A 17862-nucleotide genomic window follows, 5' to 3' on the forward strand; every position below is an offset into this window, starting at 1 on the left:
ATATATACACAAAAAAAGATTATGACCACAACAGCTGAGGTACAGTATATAAATATATGGCTTCAACTGTAGCATCTTCAGAGACCGTAAGAAATATTTAATATGATAATATAACCACATCTCAGAATTAGGGCACTTAAACTGTCCTTTAAAAAAAAAAAACCGGAAGAGTTGTAGCTGGTCTATGAATGGCAGATCAGATACATGCATTATGCCAGCCTGTTTCCATCTTGTGAATAAGTGACATGGAGGCTTGGGGGATGGGAATTGGATGTCCTAAGATGTAATGTAATGGCAGCGTTTCAAAGCCTCCGTGCTCTGTGGGCCAACTGGAAGCTGTGACATCATCAGGTTTCGCTTCTTATTGGCCAGAGGGAGGCAGGAGCTTTAAACTTTTCAGAGATACCAGCGCCCCCTTCGAGGTCTGGATCTCTGCTTCAAACCTATGTTTAAAATACATTTTTAAAAAAGCATTAATTGCTCATTGACTTGGGTCATAGGAGGTACAGCCCCTTTAATACATAAAAGATGTCTGGAAAAACACAGCCAAACAGAAGTCAGGCAAGCAAATAAGTAACCATATTCTTTCAAGAGTTTGCACAAGGCATTAATTACATTTGTTTGCCAACTTACAACGGTTCCTGAAACAAAGTTAGCAGCACTTCACTACATAAAAACTGCAGAAAGGACAATCCAATTACATAGCTATTCACATCATTGCATATATTAACAGTTAACGATAATAAAAGACTATTCGTTTTATCATTTGTATAACGCCTTACCACTTCTTGCACAAGACTGATTAATTCCATAAGCCTCCGGCGGAGTTTTGCTACTTCTTCATTTACTTTTGTGACATGTTGCTCGTAGATTTCAGCCAAAGGTTTAAAGGTATGTCCCCCATGCTGAAATGACAATCATAGTATTCTATTTCCTATTAATATAACAGTATTCAACTGGTACTCAGCAAGTAGCAAAACAAAGGGACACAATCTGGCCTTTTCTTGTATAGTAATTGCAGTAGGATTTAAGACAAATCCTTTGCACTGATCTACTGATGGTACAGATTGATGGATTAGAATCTCGTGTCAGAGTTAACATGCGTCTCCATAATCATCACTGTGGTCAACACTTCCAAGGGGATCAAAATGCTAAATTGCAATTTCACACAAAAAAGTTAGGTAATACATTTATTAATACTTTATTTTTGTACAGATAAAAAATAAAGATAATTATGCCATAGGGCAGGAGGGCATCTACCAAAATATAGACAAGTTTGAGAAATAACCTTGTACAGTACTTTGTTTAACTGAGAAAGCATCTTAGTGGTTGGTCCAAATAAAAATGTATCGCTTACGACTGAAGGGACTCATTATTGTACTCTTTAGAAAATCTTTTCAGTGTTTAGTGGTGTGAGACATGTGAATGTGCGCACAAGTGATATTTTTATTTGCTGTACACTGGACGGTGGAGGGCGTTTATCACTTTTTTACCCACCATAATTTATATAATGTGTGGTTGAAACCTATTCCAACTTCACATTGCAAAGCCAGTATAACCAACCTCACATTGAAGAGACCCAAAACCTTGAAACAGCCGCCTGTGAGTCGGTTTACTGGCCATGCACTTCTGTAACCCAGGCTGTGCTGACAAGCTGGATAATGCAGCAGGCATGAGCTTATTGGGCTCCATGTTAAAATGGACATGAACGTCAAAGATGTACTCATTTGTCTGTCATTTCCCAGAATTCCTGGCTGCAGCAGCACTGCATACTAAGGCCGCGCTCATAGTGGCGGCGCGGGCACGCACAACCCTGCGCGCCACTGCGTGCACTCCTGCAGTCCCAGTGATCTGTGCATTTGGCTGCAGGAGATTTGGGAGGCGTTCGGAGGCAATGCGGGGGCGTGGCGTGGCGAACACATCACGAAGCTGGTTCGCCTTCATTGGCTGAACCAGCTCACAGGACGTTGATGTAACGCGACTGCAGCCCGAAATTACAAATTTACTTGTCTGGACAAAATGTAGCAGTGTCAACGCGCGATATCGCCACCTAGAGCAGCAGGCACTTGAGGAGCTGCAAAGGAAAACAGGTAGGAGTCCCAGACGTGCACGTAGCGATACCGCCACCATGAGCGCAGCCTTAGGCTACGCTTATAGTCCCGGCGACAACGCATGAAAACAAGTTCATGTAATCAGTCGTGTGCGCCTATAGTGGGCGAGAAACAAATTGCTGAAGTCAATAGAATTTGATTTTTATGGCGAACACCGCATGACGTCAGCGGCACTTGAGCGGTTCAGTCAATGAGGGCGAATGGCTCACGGCCATGCCACCCGCTCACCTGCACTATAAAGCAGGAATCGCTATTACAACAGCGACGGATGACGTCACGCGGTCGCGTTGCCGTGCCTATAAGCGCAGTCTAAGAGATAATGATGAAAAGCAGGGTAGCAGACCTGTATGACATGTGAATGTGCTCACAAGCGATATTTTTATTTGTGATATAAACAAGAACACGGACATATGAGAAATTATGTGGTATTTCCTCATGTTTGAGCTTTATGATTAAATTGGTCTTCGATACACTGGCAAATCATAACATTATGATTAACAAAGTGGTTACTACATATCACAGTTCAATTCATTTAATACATTCTCAGTTATTTTCTGCTATGTACAGGCATACCCCGCATTAACGTACGCAATGGGACCGGAGCATGTATGTAAAGCGAAAATGTACTTAAAGTGAAGCACTACCTTTTCCCACTTATCGATGCATGTACTGTACTGCAATCATTATATACGTTCATAACTGATGTAAATAACGCATTTGTAACAGGCTCTATAGTCTCCCCGCTTGCGCACAGCTTTGGTACAGGTAGGGAGCCGGTATTGCTGTTCAGGACATGATGACATGCGCATGCGTGAGCTGCCGTTTGCCTATTGGGCGATATGTACTTACTCGCGAGTGTACTTAAAGTGAGTGTACTTAAAGCGGGGTATGCCTGTAATACTTTCTACTCACCATTCCTCCCCAAAGGGCACACTGGTGACAGATACAGATTTTACAGGTCCAGCAAAAAACACTCAGTTTTTCATGATGATTTTCACATCTAAAAAGAACGTTTGTGTTCAATTACTCTTAATAAAAGCAGAGTTCACAGCATTCTAGAAGTCACACTGATAAAGAACAAAAAAAAACTTTCTATTGGAAAAAAATAAATGCTACAACCAATGGATATTATAAGGCAGACTACATACTTGTTAAAATATCAAATCAATGGTTTAAAAATGTTTGTGCACTAGTGACGCTTAAAAAAATAAATAAATAAATAAAAAAGGGTAGGTTACATAATTAAGATCAACTTGTTTCTTTGTCAGGAGGTAGCCATCTTTGATCTGTCATGTAATTTATGCCACAAGAAAGCACTTGGAGAAGCTCTACACATGCCATTTGTTTGTGTCTTCTGAAACCACATGTCCTTTTCACCTCTTCTGCCACTGGGTTAAGAAGTAGTGAGGCATTTCCGTTTAAGTTCAATGCACTTTATCCTTCCGTCAGTGGCGGAACTACCATATGGCCCACCACCTTTAGGGGCCCATGGTCCACGCGCTGGAACGCTATTCCGCTACTTATTTTAGCAGCCAGAACGTCGTACAAGTATTTCTAAAGGCCCCTTTCCCTGTACACCTCCTCCCTGGGCCCCATCTGTGGTTCAGCGCCTTGCAAGAGCAGCAGTCATCCTCCCAGGTGGTCCTAACACAGAAGTTAGGCCCAAATTCCGCTATCACCACCTGGGTGGGCTCCCACCATCGCCGCCACTGCACCTGCAGCACAGGTAGGGCCACGGGTTTTTTTAAACTTGCATCAGTCTTCCAGTGTCATCACACAAGAAACTATAAATTTTCTTACACATTTCAACTAGTGTATTTTAAATTTCATTTTGCTCGGCTGCTTGGTTTACATATTTAATTTGGAACGTTCTAGTGCTATGGTTTATAAGATGCAGACTTCCTTTAAGAACAAAATTAGCATTAGCTGAAGTGAGCACAGGTGAGTAGGTTAAATGAAATGTAGATATTTGTTTTTTAAGTGCACAAGAGCCATTACTTTAACTCCTTCAGTGATGGAGGTGTCGGTAACACACGTCCCAGGAACAACATTAAGCCTGTTCCCACACAGACAGTCAGCTGCACCTAGACTCCCCATCCCTAGTGCGTTATCTTGCGGTAGAGAAACAAATGGGAGTGTGCAGTAACATCATCACCCTGATTGAATTTCAACATCAATTCTGACATCACCGATTAAATGGTGTAAAGGATCTGTATCCACATACTTGTCCTTCTCATTTTCCTCGTGCTTGTTGAGACTGCACAGCTGCAATGTGTCAAGCTGCTGAGTAACCTCTTCTGCCCATCGACAGTTCACCAGCTCCCTCAGCTGCAGAGGAGCCCTGAAAAACAAAGTCAAAATGAAGAGTGCCTCTCAAATATTCTTATATTATTTTAATATTACATCCTATTGAAAAATCTATACGTGTATAGTGACACCTATGTTTGTTTTGCTTTCATGATCTGGTAATTAACAATTAAAAACAGAAGGAGTATTCCTGACCAACTAAGCTGAAGTATTTCCCCGTTTAAGGCCAAGCAATCTAAAACTAAATTATGTTTCCTATGTATTTTCTAACAAAGGATATATGAATATTTCACACACCGCTGAGAAAATCTATATTAAAAAATTGCAGCCTGCACCCACAGGAAAGGCTACAATACTTAACATTGTGTATAATAAATACAGCCACAGTGGCAAGGGGGATATGGATCCATAATGGTTTGCTGAGAGCAATCAGCATGAATTGTTTTTACTGTTGCTGATCAAATTTATTGTCAACAGGAAATTTTGTGATCCGTTTATGGACATTTGTTACCTGTACCTATTCCGGAATTTTTAATTTTTTTTTTTGTTTGTTATATTATGAATTCATTGGGCGATATGCGTTGATACATGTACAGAGTTAATTAGGAATATAAATTATGCAGTAGTACTAATGGAACCCAGGGGACACTATACAATTATAGCGTAGCAGTATTGCTTAATGTGCTTAGAATCTCTGTTGGTGATTGAAAAACTATATTTGTGATACATATAGCTCATTTTGTTCCTTTTGGAATTTGTTTTACATTGGGGATTTTTTTTTTTTATATTACTGAGAAAATGGCAGATTGCATCAAAACAACAACTTGCTGTGAACATTAGTTTGTTCATCTGAATTGCTCTGTGTAGAGTAGTGGGTAATACTAATGTATCCAGATCAAAAACCAGCACTTCTTTACTTTGCCATAAGATGGCATGGGAAGATGTGGTTTTAATGCAAAAACTCCCCCTTCTGCTGTTTTCTGAATACACAGCCTAGAAACACAGCAAGATTTTCACCTCTGTTTAAAATGTGCAGAATTGCCTTAAAAATACCTATAAATTATCTGCAACACTAATAACATCTGGAGTGCCAAAAGGTGCCTGAAATGTCCTCCAGCCCAGCAACAAAGTGCTCCATTAATGGTAATTTGTCAAAGGGCTGCAGGACACCCAACTCCGGCATCATTCTTTTAGATTTTCCATACTGTATGTCGATGTCATTGGATAGAAAATAAAACGAATTAAATATGTTAGATTTGCTAACATGCTACCTGGGAAATGGATAATTAAGTCATTTATTTTTTAATCCTGCTGTTGACTCGAAGTCAACCCCCACCAAAAGCATGCGGACTTCAGCTAATCTAAATCTTACCGGCAGTGGGGACACTGAGCTCTTTGTTCTGTCAGCCATCTCTATAGGCAAAAAAATAAAAGAAACGTAGTAAGACATCATACCTCTAATGAAACATACAACTCTATGAATCAACAACAAAACTTTCATGTGCTCCTATTTCTCTTTCTTTTCCTTCTTATGCCAGAACCTACTAACCTGTCACCGGTTATCGCACCACAATCCAGCATTAACTGCCAGTGATGTAAATTGGCAGATAGCACGGGATCACGGTCTGATAAATCATTTCACAAATGCGTGAATGTACACTTCGTTCATTAACACCACTATACATATCCACCTCTGTGCCTACTTTTAAATCTGTCCTAAAAAGGTATCATTAAAGTTATGTTATGGATGATGTTACGATATCTTGTCTGTAACTAAAATAAAAGCACCCACACAGAAGTGATCCAGTGGCTCCCCAGCTCAGCCGCCCGGTCACTGCGATCCTTCCTCTCCTGCCCCCGCCCGGGGCCGGAAGTATCATTCAACTTCCAGCCGACAGGAGGAAGGAGCTAAAGATTGGATCGCAGGCCCCAAGGTAAGAGGTGTGTTTGTGTGTATATAGTCTCACTTTTGATTTTTTCCACATGCACCGGCAGTTCCCTTAAAAAAAAAAAAAAAAAAATCAGACGTGTTTGTGGGTGTGTGAGCGTATGGGCGTCGGTGTGAGAGTGTGTGAGAGAGTGTGTGAGAGAGTGTGTGAGAGAGTGTGTGAGAGAGTGTGTGAGAGAGTGTGTGAGAGAGTGTGTGAGAGAGTGTGTGAGAGAGTGTGTGAGAGAGTGTGTGAGAGAGTGTGTGAGAGAGTGTGTGAGAGAGTGTGTGAGAGAGTGTGTGAGAGAGTGTGTGAGAGAGTGTGTGAGAGAGTGTGTGAGAGAGTGTGTGAGAGAGTGTGTGAGAGAGTGTGTGAGAGAGTGTGTGAGAGAGTGTGTGAGAGAGTGTGTGTGAGAGTGTGTGTGAGAGTGTGTGTGAGAGTGTGTGTGAGGGTATGTGAGTCTTGTGTTTTTTAAATGAGTCATAGCAGGGCAAAGATTCCCCTTAGACTTTTTACACATGGAACCTGAAGAACAATCTTGTATTAACCCTTCTGTCCCCCAACCCCCACCCTTTTTTTATTTCTTCTTGAATCAGGGGTCCCTGATTCAGTTCCCGGTGTCAGCGCCTTGTGACCTGGGGCAAGTCCCTTTATCTCCCTGTGCCCCAGGCACCAAAAACAGATTATAAGCTCATCTGGGCATGGACATGTGCCTGTCAAAATTCATGTGTGTACCGCACAAACAGTACTATAAAAAGAAACTTTGGCTGCCCCTAACAGGGGTTTAGGACAATGTCAGAAAACAAAAATGGGGGCTATGAAAAAAAAAAAAAAAAAAAAAAAAAAAACACAACACTGGTCAAGACGTAGTAATCATAGAATAATGGAGTCAAGCACACCAAAAAGTAAAGGAATTCAATCAGTAGCAAAAATAAATAAAATAAAAAAAAGGTAATTTTAATGACTTGAAGGTATAGTAGCATCCAGCATGTCGGTGCATCCATACCCGACGACGGTGCTTGTATGCACCGAAACGTTGGATGCTACTATAACTTCCTTAAGTCATTAAAATGACCTTTTTTGCTACTCATTGAATTCCTTTACTTTTTGGTGTGCTTGACTCCATTTTTCTTTGAAGTTCTTTGAGTCCCATTGGGAGAAAAGTGCTATATGAAATAAAGTTATTATTTTTGTATTGAACTTATGTGCTGGGCAAAACCCTATGCTATTGTTCTACTTAATCAAATGTTCAACATATATTTACATTTTCATTGAAGGATTGTATTTCTGAATCACTAGAGAGATGTATTGATTTGCCACTATATAGGATCTCATTACATGTTCAGTGTACTTTATGGAACAGGTATTTAATGTTCCCACCAGTGATGTGATTGTGTATATATATATATTTTTGTTCTTTTTTAGATGTTTTTAAAGTAGCGTTGCTTTAAAGTTTTTGATACTGCATTTTGATCATTTTACTTATGATGTGCCCTGTCTTTAGTAGGGTTTATTTCCCTATATAGGTTTAGCTTCTGGTGTCTAGAGAATGGTGAAATGTCAACTAGATTGTGAGCCTGAACAAAATATTAGAATTCAGAGACGTACACAAAACACTTACCCGGATACAGCTGAAACAGCAGAGTTTCGAGCAATGTGGGCAGAGACGGGCATCTCGCAACTTCTCCATGCATATGAAACATCTGAAGACCTCTGCTATGCTCTGGGAAAAGAAGATCGATATTGTGTAACGGTACTGTGAAGCAACATTTATTTCTCCCATGGCAAACAAAAAAAGCAAAAAAGACCAGGCTAGTAAAGTTCAGGTAAAATGGGAGAGTACATACCTAAAAAAAAGGTGTGTACCACAGATAGACAGTAAGCCAACATAAGAAAATAGGTAGCACACATTAACTCTGGCAATCAAGTGTGCTACCCATTTTCCTCCAGCAGGCAGTAACTTTGTACAAAAACCATGCCATGGCCTGTACACACAGGCAACATGAAACGATTACTTGACAGCAAGTTAATAATAAAAGGCTTGTATACAATAGCTAAGGAGACAGACACACAATGCACCAAAACGTAACAAGGCAAAGTTTACTCTTTTATTGTGTCAGACAATATTCAGACTTAATAAAAAGTAGTAGGGGAGTAATCTGCTAACCAGTCAATAGAAAACCAACAGCTCTTTGCTAATATTTCTAAATACAGCTCAACCCCGTTATAGCGCGATCCGCTATAACGCGGTTTGAGCGTGGACCCCGAATTAAAAAAAAAAAAAATTTAAGTTTTTTTTTGCACAGCACACTGCACAGCACAGCACAGCACAGCACTGCACACACTTCACAGCACTGCACAGCACTGCACAGCACTGCACACACTTCACAGCACTGCACACACTTCACAGCACTGCACACACAGTCAAATACACACACAGAGACACACTGTCTCTTTAAGGGAGCTTGCTCTCGCAAGACAGAAGCAGAAGCAGGAAGCAGAGACAGGGAGAAGAGCTGCCAGATGCCGGGTAAGTGCTGTGTGCTGTTGCCGCTGCCCCACCGGGTCTGGGAACGCTGGGATAGTTCTCAGCTTTCCCCCTCCGGCGGACACGGTACCAACACAAAAAAAAAAAAAAAGGGGGGGGGGTTTTTTCCGGCGGCCATTTTTTTTCTGCGACCTTGTTTATAACACGGTGGTCGCGGGTGGCCCCCGAAGACCGCGCTATAACAGGGTTAAGCTGTACAATCTTTCCCTGACAATCAATATCCGACATACTTTTACGTAATACTGTACATGTCAGGAAATCATGAAATATTATTCATTTTAGTTATAGGACAATTTAGTACATAATATAAATCAATCAAGCATATAAGTTACTTTTTTTAAATCTAAAAACTTGAATTAAAGAAATTTGTAACAGTCTGCATAATCACAAAAGAAAAACAGAAATAGAAAGATACATGAAGAAAATTAATTTTTCACCTTACACTTTTTTTTTTTTTTTTTTTAATGCCAGGAACTTTTCAATAATCAAACACTAAGACTATTTAGGCCCTCATTAATATCAGTAATAAAAGAATATTAAATACTAGTTCATAGGATGTAAACTGCAACCGCGTAAGTTCATTGCTGAACTGTCTCTAGCTAGACAAAACCACCACCACTTCATAGCCTATTATCAGTTTCCTGGCCTAAGACTTGCTCATGCTTGTTAGATTTGCTGCTAGTGTGCACACACAGCAACCATGATTGTTAGGAAACAGAATACCAAATGTGGGTGGGACTGCAGATGCCTTAATGATTGATAAGCCAGCACTTGTAAAAGGATACCCATGTAACCTATTGTACGACCTATTGTACAGTGCAGTACGGCAGCAGAGCAAGAAATGAGCATTTCATCTATGAAACATCAACCCTACAATACATATAAAAAAAGGCAGCAATCCCAAAATGTACCTCTATAAATGTCAGTGGCCAGTGATCAAAATGTGTATTTATACACACACACACACTTTATATTTAAGACTCAATTAGGTATGTTTGGTGACAATGAGTGACGTTACTGTACTTCAACCTACAGATTCACTCAAGCTAGATTATTGATTTATAAACACAATGACCTTATACGAGTCAGTTATTGACACCAGTGAATGGAAGCAAATGTGATGAAATGAAGATGCTCAGTAACTGTATCTATTCTCTATGAAATGCAGTTGCTTCTCTGTACCAGGGAAGCTTTATCCGCATGAATGCAGCGTACGGTTTTGTGACAAGGAGATGTGCCCTAACTGCATGCTTGACAAAGGCCTTTGAGATGTGCTTCCCATTAAGCAAGACATTGTCAAACTGTTAAAAACTTGCAACGTCTGCACATGAGAGATCTGCGTTTTCTGGACGACCACTGTACTTCAAATGAATGATAACCATGATCTCCCAACTTACAGACTACTGGTTTTCAAGATTTGTAACTTACTGAAGTCTTTGGTGACACCGGATGTACTTAACAGGGTAACAAATTTCTCACATGTAAAAGTTGGCTACTAGGGGGACTATTAAATATTAGAGACAAAATCCCTCTGTAGTCTTCTATTTTAAGGGGGGAATGAACAGGAGGCTGAGCGTGGTACTCGACTAGATTCCAAGGGCATCAAAAGACCAAGATGATTAGAAGCAAGACGTTGGGATGAAATTAGAAAACGTGTAGTGATACAACAGAAACTCCAAAGAAAAAATGTGTGCACACACACACACACACACACACACGCACACACGCACAGAGAAAAAGCAGTAGCGAAACTAGTTACATTTGGACTTGCAAGCCACTGTAGCTCCCTGTGACGTATGACGTGTGGATTCCCCTTTGCTGAAGCTGCCGGCTGTTTGATCCTTGGAAACCGTGTGTGGATGCGGATGCCGAGACACTGCTGTAACATCTCCTCCAGGCACTCCTGACTGTGCGCAAGGCACAGGAGAGCAAGAGAGGTGCAGTATCTCCCCTCATTAAAAACTGAGGTGATGCTGGTTGGAGATTGAAGCCTCCTACATCTCTCCCCTCTCCCTCACACCCCTTTTGTGGGTGGCCGGGAGACAACGCCGGGCAGGATGGGCCTGGGAGCAATGAGATGTACATGGAAGATATGGTCAAAAACAAGAACTAAATTTGGCCTATCATCTTCCCCTTCAATTCTGACCCCCCCGTTTGGCAACCCATCCATCTCACCTCAGGACTTTGCTGACTTTAAGGAAAAGGTGGAATCCATACGTCAGAACATCCCATCTGTTGCCTCCTCCCATCCCACACGCTTCCCAACTCTCCTCCTGCCTTTCTTGACTCTTTTTCTGCTATCTCGGAGGAGGATGTGTCACTGCTGATCTCCTCTTCTCCCTCTACCACCTGCCCTCTTGATCCCATTCCTTCCCATCTCCTAAAACCTCTTGCTCCTTCTATAATCCCTACGCTCACACAGATCTTTAACTCTTCCCTCTACTCTGGTACTTTTCCATCTTCCTTCAAGCATGCAACCGTTATACCATTGCTCAAAAACAGCAAGTCTGACCCTACCTGTTCTAACTATCGACCTGTCTCCCTCCTGCCTTTTGCCTCCAAACTCCTTGTATTCTCTCGATTGCTACACTTTCTCAACACCTATTCTCTTCTAGACCCTCTACAATCTGGCTTCCGCACTGCTCACTCTACTGAAACAGCCCTCACTAAAATAACCGACGACCTCCATGCTACCAAAGACAGAGGTCATTACACTGCTCATATTACTCGACCTCTCTGCAGCATTTGACACCGTGGACCACCCTCTTCTGCTTCACATTCTCCATACTCTTGGTATTCGGAACAAAGTTTTATCCTGGATCTCCTCTTACCTCTCCCATCGTACCTTCAGTGTCTCTTTTGCTAACACCTCCTCCTCCTCTATCGATCTCTCTGTGGTGGTACCCCAGGGCTCTGTCCTGGGACCCCTTCTCTTTTCTCTTTACACACTCTCTCTAGGTGACCTAATCACATCTTTTGGGTTTAAATATCACCTCTATGCTGACGACACACAAATTTACCTTTCAACCCCTGACCTTACACCTGCTATACAGACCAAAGTTTCTGAATGTCTCACTGGAATATCATCCTGGATGGCCATCCGCCAACTGAAACTTAACATGGCAAAAACAGAGCTCCTTATACTTCCTCCTAAACCTGGCCCTACTACCTCCTTCCACATTACTGTTGGAAATACGATCATTCACCCAGTAGCCCAAGCACGCTGCCTAGGGGTCACACTCTATTCCTCTCACATTCTCCCCTCACATTCAAACATTTCTAAAACTTGTCGCTTTTTCCTCCGCAATATCACAAAGATACGCCCTTTCCTCTGTTACTCGACTGCTAAAACTCTGACTCAGGCCCTCATTCTTTCACGTCTCGATTACTGTAACTTCCTGCTGTCTGGCCTTCATGCCTCTCACCTGTCTCCCCTACAATCTATCCTAAACACTGCTGCCAGAATCACTCTACTCTTTCCTAAATCTGTCTCCGTGTCCCCCTCCTGAAATCCCTCTCCTGGCTTCCAATCAAATCCCGCATCTCACACTCAATTCTCCTCCTCACTTTTAAAGCTTTACACTCTTCTGCCCCTCCTTACATCTCAGCCCTAATTTCTCGCTATGCACCATCCCGACTCTTGCGTTCTCCTCAAGTATGTCTTCTTTCTACCCCCTTTGTATCTAAAGCCCTCTCCCGCCTTAAACCTTTCTCACTGACTGCCCCACACCTCTGGAATGCCCTTCCCCTCAGTACCCGACAAGCACCCTCTCTATCCACCTTAAGACACATTTGCTTAAAGAAGCATATGAATAGCACTGTGGATATTCTGAACACATGATACATAAAGCTTGGCCCCCTGCAGACGCACTTACCAGAACTCCCTCCTACTGTCTCTGTACATTCCCCTACCTACCAATTAGATTGTAAGCTCCTCGGAGAAGGGACTCCTCTTCCTTAATGTTACTCTTACAGTGTGTCTGAAGCACTTATTCCCATGACCTGTTATTTATATTATTTGTTATTTTTATGATTACAACATGTATTACTACTGTGAAGCGCTATGTATATTTCTGGCGCTATATAAAGACATACAATACAATACAATCCGGACTTCCCCCCTGGTTGTGATCCCGGGGACTTCAGACTGTTCAAAGCAGCCAAAATAACAAAAGCGTCCGATTTGCTAATCAAAGGACAGCCTATGAAATTCTCCGAAGCACAGGAAAAATATGCCCCCGGAGGTCTCCCCTTATTCGCTTTCCTCCAGATCAGACAATTCTTAACAACGATCTCCCACAACTCCAAGTTTGAAAACCCCTCTAACTTTGAAAAGATATGTGCAGTAGGAGCATATCGGAAGGGTCTGATCTATGAGATTTATATGGGACTAGCACGCGCCCTGATACCCGTCAACCATAGCTATATGCTTAAGTGGACTGCAGACCTCAATATAGAAATAGATAGAGAAGATATCTGGGATGCCGCAACCAAAACCTCAATTTATACCACCATCAAGGAAAACATGAATGGTGGGGCGGTCTTGATACTCTTAGATCCTAACAGGTTGTGCGGAAGCTCTTTTATTGTCAACTTGTTCAAAAAGTACCCAATGACTTCTGTACCAGCTTGTTGTGATATGATATGCTGTACCCTACCCTCTGAAAAACCCAATAAAAAATTTGGAGGGGAAAAAAAAAAAAAAAAAACTGAGGTGATGGACACAGCTGACATCACTGAAGGGGGTTGTGGGCTCCCTAAAATCTGGTGTGAGCAGGATTACCATCACAGCAGAGAAGCCAAGTACCACACGCTGGGAAGCCATCCAAAACGCTGTTTTAATACATATTGGCTGTAAGTGCAATATTGTTCTAACCAAATCTCTTGTTAATAAATTTATTGTGCCATGATCTTTTCTCTCTTTTTCTCTTCTTTCCATTGCATACTCTGGAGACCTAGCCTTTCCTGATTAACCCCCGCTATTCCAGATTGGATGAAAATTATCAGTATACGTCACATTTAATTTGTAAGTGCAAGTACTTTATTATAAGTACTTTAGTAGGTATATAACCTTTATTGATATATTGTTGTCTTTTGCATTTATCTGGACAACTACACCCGAGTCAACACGCCGGAGGACATTTTTTCTTCTCTGCTCACATTTGGAGGGACGTGGAACTCCCTCCTGGACTCTGGCTGCTGGACTTAAGTATACCTATATTGGACTCCTTAATCTTCCTCTATTTACACATTTCTGTTGCATTTACACTTTACTTTTTATTGTTGATTTAATAATTTTAGGATAATGAGTAGCGCTACTTTTTCCCTTTATTGCTTTACACACACAGCCGGCACAGGGCAGACACAGCCTCGCACACACGGCAAGGGGAGGGCACAGTCTTGGGCACACGCAGCCAGCACCAAGTTGGGCACAGCCTCGCACACGGGAACACGCAGCCGGCATTGAGTCGGGCACAGCCTTGCACACTGGCACACGCAGTCGGCACCTAGCGGGCTCACGCAGCCGCTACCGGGGCGGGCACAGCCACGCGGCCGGCACCGGGGCGGGCACACACACGCAGCCGGCACAGACTTGCACACACACGCAGCCGGCACGGGTCGGGCACAACCTCGCACACACCGACAGCCGGGCGGGCACAGCCTCGTACACAGCCGGCACACACGCACAACCGGCACGAGGCGGGAGCACACGCACAGCCGGCACGAGGCGGGAGCACACGCACAGCCGGCACGAGGCGGGGGCACGCGCACAGCCGGCACGAGGCGGGGGCACGCGCACAGCCGGCACGAGGCGGGGGCACGCGCACAGCCGGCACGAGGCGGGGGCACGCGCACAGCCGGCACGAGGCGGGGGCACGCGCACAGCCGGCACGAGGCGGGGGCACGCGCACAGCCGGCACGAGGCGGGGGCACGCGCACAGCCGGCACGAGGCGGGGGCACGCGCACAGCCGGCACGAGGCGGGGGCACGCGCACAGCCGGCACGAGGCGGGGGCATGCGCACAGCCGGCACGAGGCGGGGGCATGCACAGCCGCGCGCACACACAGCCGGCACAGCCGCACACACACACACACACACACACACACAGCCGGCACAGCCGCACACACACACACACACACACACACAGCCGGCACAGCCGCACACACACACACAGCCGGCACAGCTGCACACACACACACACAGCCGGCACAGCCGCACACACACACACACACACACACACAGCCGGCACAGCCGCACACACAGCCGGCACAGCCGCGCACACACACACACACACACACACAGCCGGCACAGCCGCACACACACACACACACACACAGCCGGCACAGCCGCACACACACACACACACACACACACACAGCCGGCACAGCCGCACACACACACACACACAGCCGGCACAGCCGCACACACACACACAGCTGGCACAGCCGCACACACACACACACAGCCGGCACAGCCGCACACACACACACACAGCCGGCACAGCCGCACACACACACAGCCGGCACAGCCGCGCACACACACACACACAGCCGGCACAGCCGCACACACACACACACAGCCGGCACAGCCGCACACACACACAGCCGGCACAGCCGCACACACACACACACACAGCCGGCACAGCCGCACACACACACACAGCCGGCACAGCCGCACACACACACACACACACACAGCCGGCACAGCCGCACACACACAGCCGGCACAGCCGCACACACACACACACACACAGCCGGCACAGCCGCACACACACACACACACACAGCCGGCACAGCCGCACACACACACACACACACACAGCCGGCACAGCCGCACACACACACACACACACAGCCGGCACAGCCGCACACACACACACACACACACACACACACACACACAGCCGGCACAGCCGCACACACACACACAGCCGGCACAGCCGCACGCACACACACACACACACACACACACACAGCCGGCACAGCCGCACACACACACAGCCGGCACAGCCGCACACACACACACACAACAATCATGAGACAGACATGATGCATGACAGGCGCGACAGGATAGGACTGTCAATGCCCCTTCTCCTCACTCCCTCTTTACCTCCACGCTCTGCTCGTCCATCTCCTCCAGCTTGGGGTCCTTTATCTTGCAATACTGCAGGGATTTCTTCCTGGACCTGAAGTAGGTCAGGTATTTGACGGTGCTGCACAGACAGGTGAGGAAATGATCAGTAAAACGCCCCCTTTCAGCTGCAGACATGCAGCAGCCGGTGGGGGGGTGACAGGGAGGGATGGAGGGAGACAGGCAGGAGGTGACTTGGGTGCATATAACACGGGCTGCTCTCTGCAGCTGCCCCGCTCAGTAGGTTGGCGGGGAGCCGAGAAGGAGCCGCCCCGCGCGCCACAGCCGTTTAGAACCTGGAGCCTGCGTCCGCCATCTTTAACCGGGCTTGTTACTCAGAGACGGCGACGCCAGATCCAACCACAGGAGGGGGAATGGGAGGACGGTGTCCGTGACGTCACTTCGCTCCGGCGCGTCACAGCCACGCGAGTCCCCCAAGCCAAGCCCACGCGCGTTCAAGTCCCCGCCCCCGGTTTTTTTTTATTATTCTTTTTTTTTTTCATTTGAATCCTTAATTTGATATTCATTTTAGTTTTTTCATTTTAGTTTTTTCATTTTAGTTTTTTCATTTTAGTTTTTTCATTTTAGTTTTCATTATTGTTCAGATGTCCGTGGTTCCATTTGTGAGGACGTGAGCCTCAATATACAGAGGCCTTTTAATATTTTAGGAGGTGGTAGACACCCTACCCCCTATTATTCATCCTTTGGCAATACTGAAAGGTTATTTTGTCATGCCAATAAAGCTTATTTGATTTGATATGTAGAGCAGCGGTGCGCAAAGTGGGGGGCGCGAGACTCGCTGCGGAGGCCGCGGGGTTTACAGAGCCCCCCGCGCGCGCTTCCCGAATATATTTAAATTAATGCCGGGGGAGCTGCAGGGCCTCTGTAAACTTCTACTTACCTTGTTTCAGACGCTCCTGGTCACGCGTCGCCATGACAATGCGGCATCAGGTCATGTGACGTTGCTGTGGCAACGTAACGTCATGACGCCATGACGTCTGAAGCAAGGTAAGCAGGGGGGCGCAAGGAGAGGGGGACAGACGGCAGGGGGGGCAGGGAAAAAAGATTGCGCTCCCCTGATGTAGAGGATGCTGATATTAGTGTTTGTGTGTCACTTTGCCAGTTAAAGGTTTAATTAGCCCAAAGTTTGTATGCATTTATTTTAATAGGAGTAAAAGAACAACAAATTCCAGCATAACTGGAGAAAGACATAACAATATCAGAACCGGATCAATGTGTCTGGCCGCCATGGGTCCAATTACACTCAACGCCTCTCACATTCGCCCCGCACATTCAAAATTTAGCTAAAACCTGTAATTTTTTCCTCCGCAATATAACAAAGATACGCCCTTTCCTCTGTTGCTCGACTGCTAAAACTCTGACTCAGGCCCTCATTCTCTCCCGTCTTGATTACTGTAACCTCCTGCTGTCCGGCCTTCCTGCCTCTCACCTGTCTCCCCTACAATCTATCCTAAATGCTGCTGCCAGAATCACTCTACTCTTTCCTAGATCTGTCTCAGCATCTCCCCTCATGAAATCACTCTCCTGGCTTCCAATCAAATCCCGCATCTCACACTCCATTCTTCTCCTCACTTTTAAAGCTTTACACTCTTCTGCCCCTCCTTACATCTCAGCCCTAATTTCTCGCTATGCACCATCCCGACTCTTGCGTTCTGCTCTCGCTACCCCTTTTGTATCTCAAGACCTCACCCGCCTTAGGCCATGATTATAACAAAAATCGCCGGCGGCTGAAAAACAAAATTGTTGTAATCAAATTAAAATAAACATACCTCGTGTACCGCGCTTACTGCAAAGTGTCAGCCACATGAAGAGACTT

At 45.0% G+C, this 17862-nt stretch overlaps 1 protein-coding gene across 2 annotated transcripts in view; it reads right to left on the reverse strand.

Annotated features, from left to right (window-relative positions):
- The window catches only part of TRIM37 (tripartite motif containing 37), a 116139-nt gene extending 99729 nt beyond the window's left edge, over nucleotides 1-16410 (reverse strand). The window contains exons 1-6 of one of the 2 annotated variants that reach the window (XM_075589780.1): nucleotides 16005-16410; nucleotides 7968-8069; nucleotides 5791-5831; nucleotides 4336-4452; nucleotides 3024-3111; nucleotides 783-905 (exon numbers count right to left, since the gene is read on the reverse strand). In XM_075589780.1, the coding sequence (XP_075445895.1) occupies nucleotides 783-905; nucleotides 3024-3111; nucleotides 4336-4452; nucleotides 5791-5831; nucleotides 7968-8069; nucleotides 16005-16163 (630 nt within the window). In that variant the 5' untranslated portion in view covers nucleotides 16164-16410. The remainder of the gene's footprint in view (nucleotides 1-782; nucleotides 906-3023; nucleotides 3112-4335; nucleotides 4453-5790; nucleotides 5832-7967; nucleotides 8070-16004) is intronic. The other variant, XM_075589779.1, reaches the window with a different exon arrangement.
- Nucleotides 16411-17862: the final 1452 nt, after the last annotated feature.

This window comes from Ascaphus truei, chromosome 3 (genome assembly GCF_040206685.1).
Source record: "Ascaphus truei isolate aAscTru1 chromosome 3, aAscTru1.hap1, whole genome shotgun sequence".
Classification (NCBI taxonomy): domain Eukaryota; kingdom Metazoa; phylum Chordata; class Amphibia; order Anura; family Ascaphidae; genus Ascaphus; species Ascaphus truei.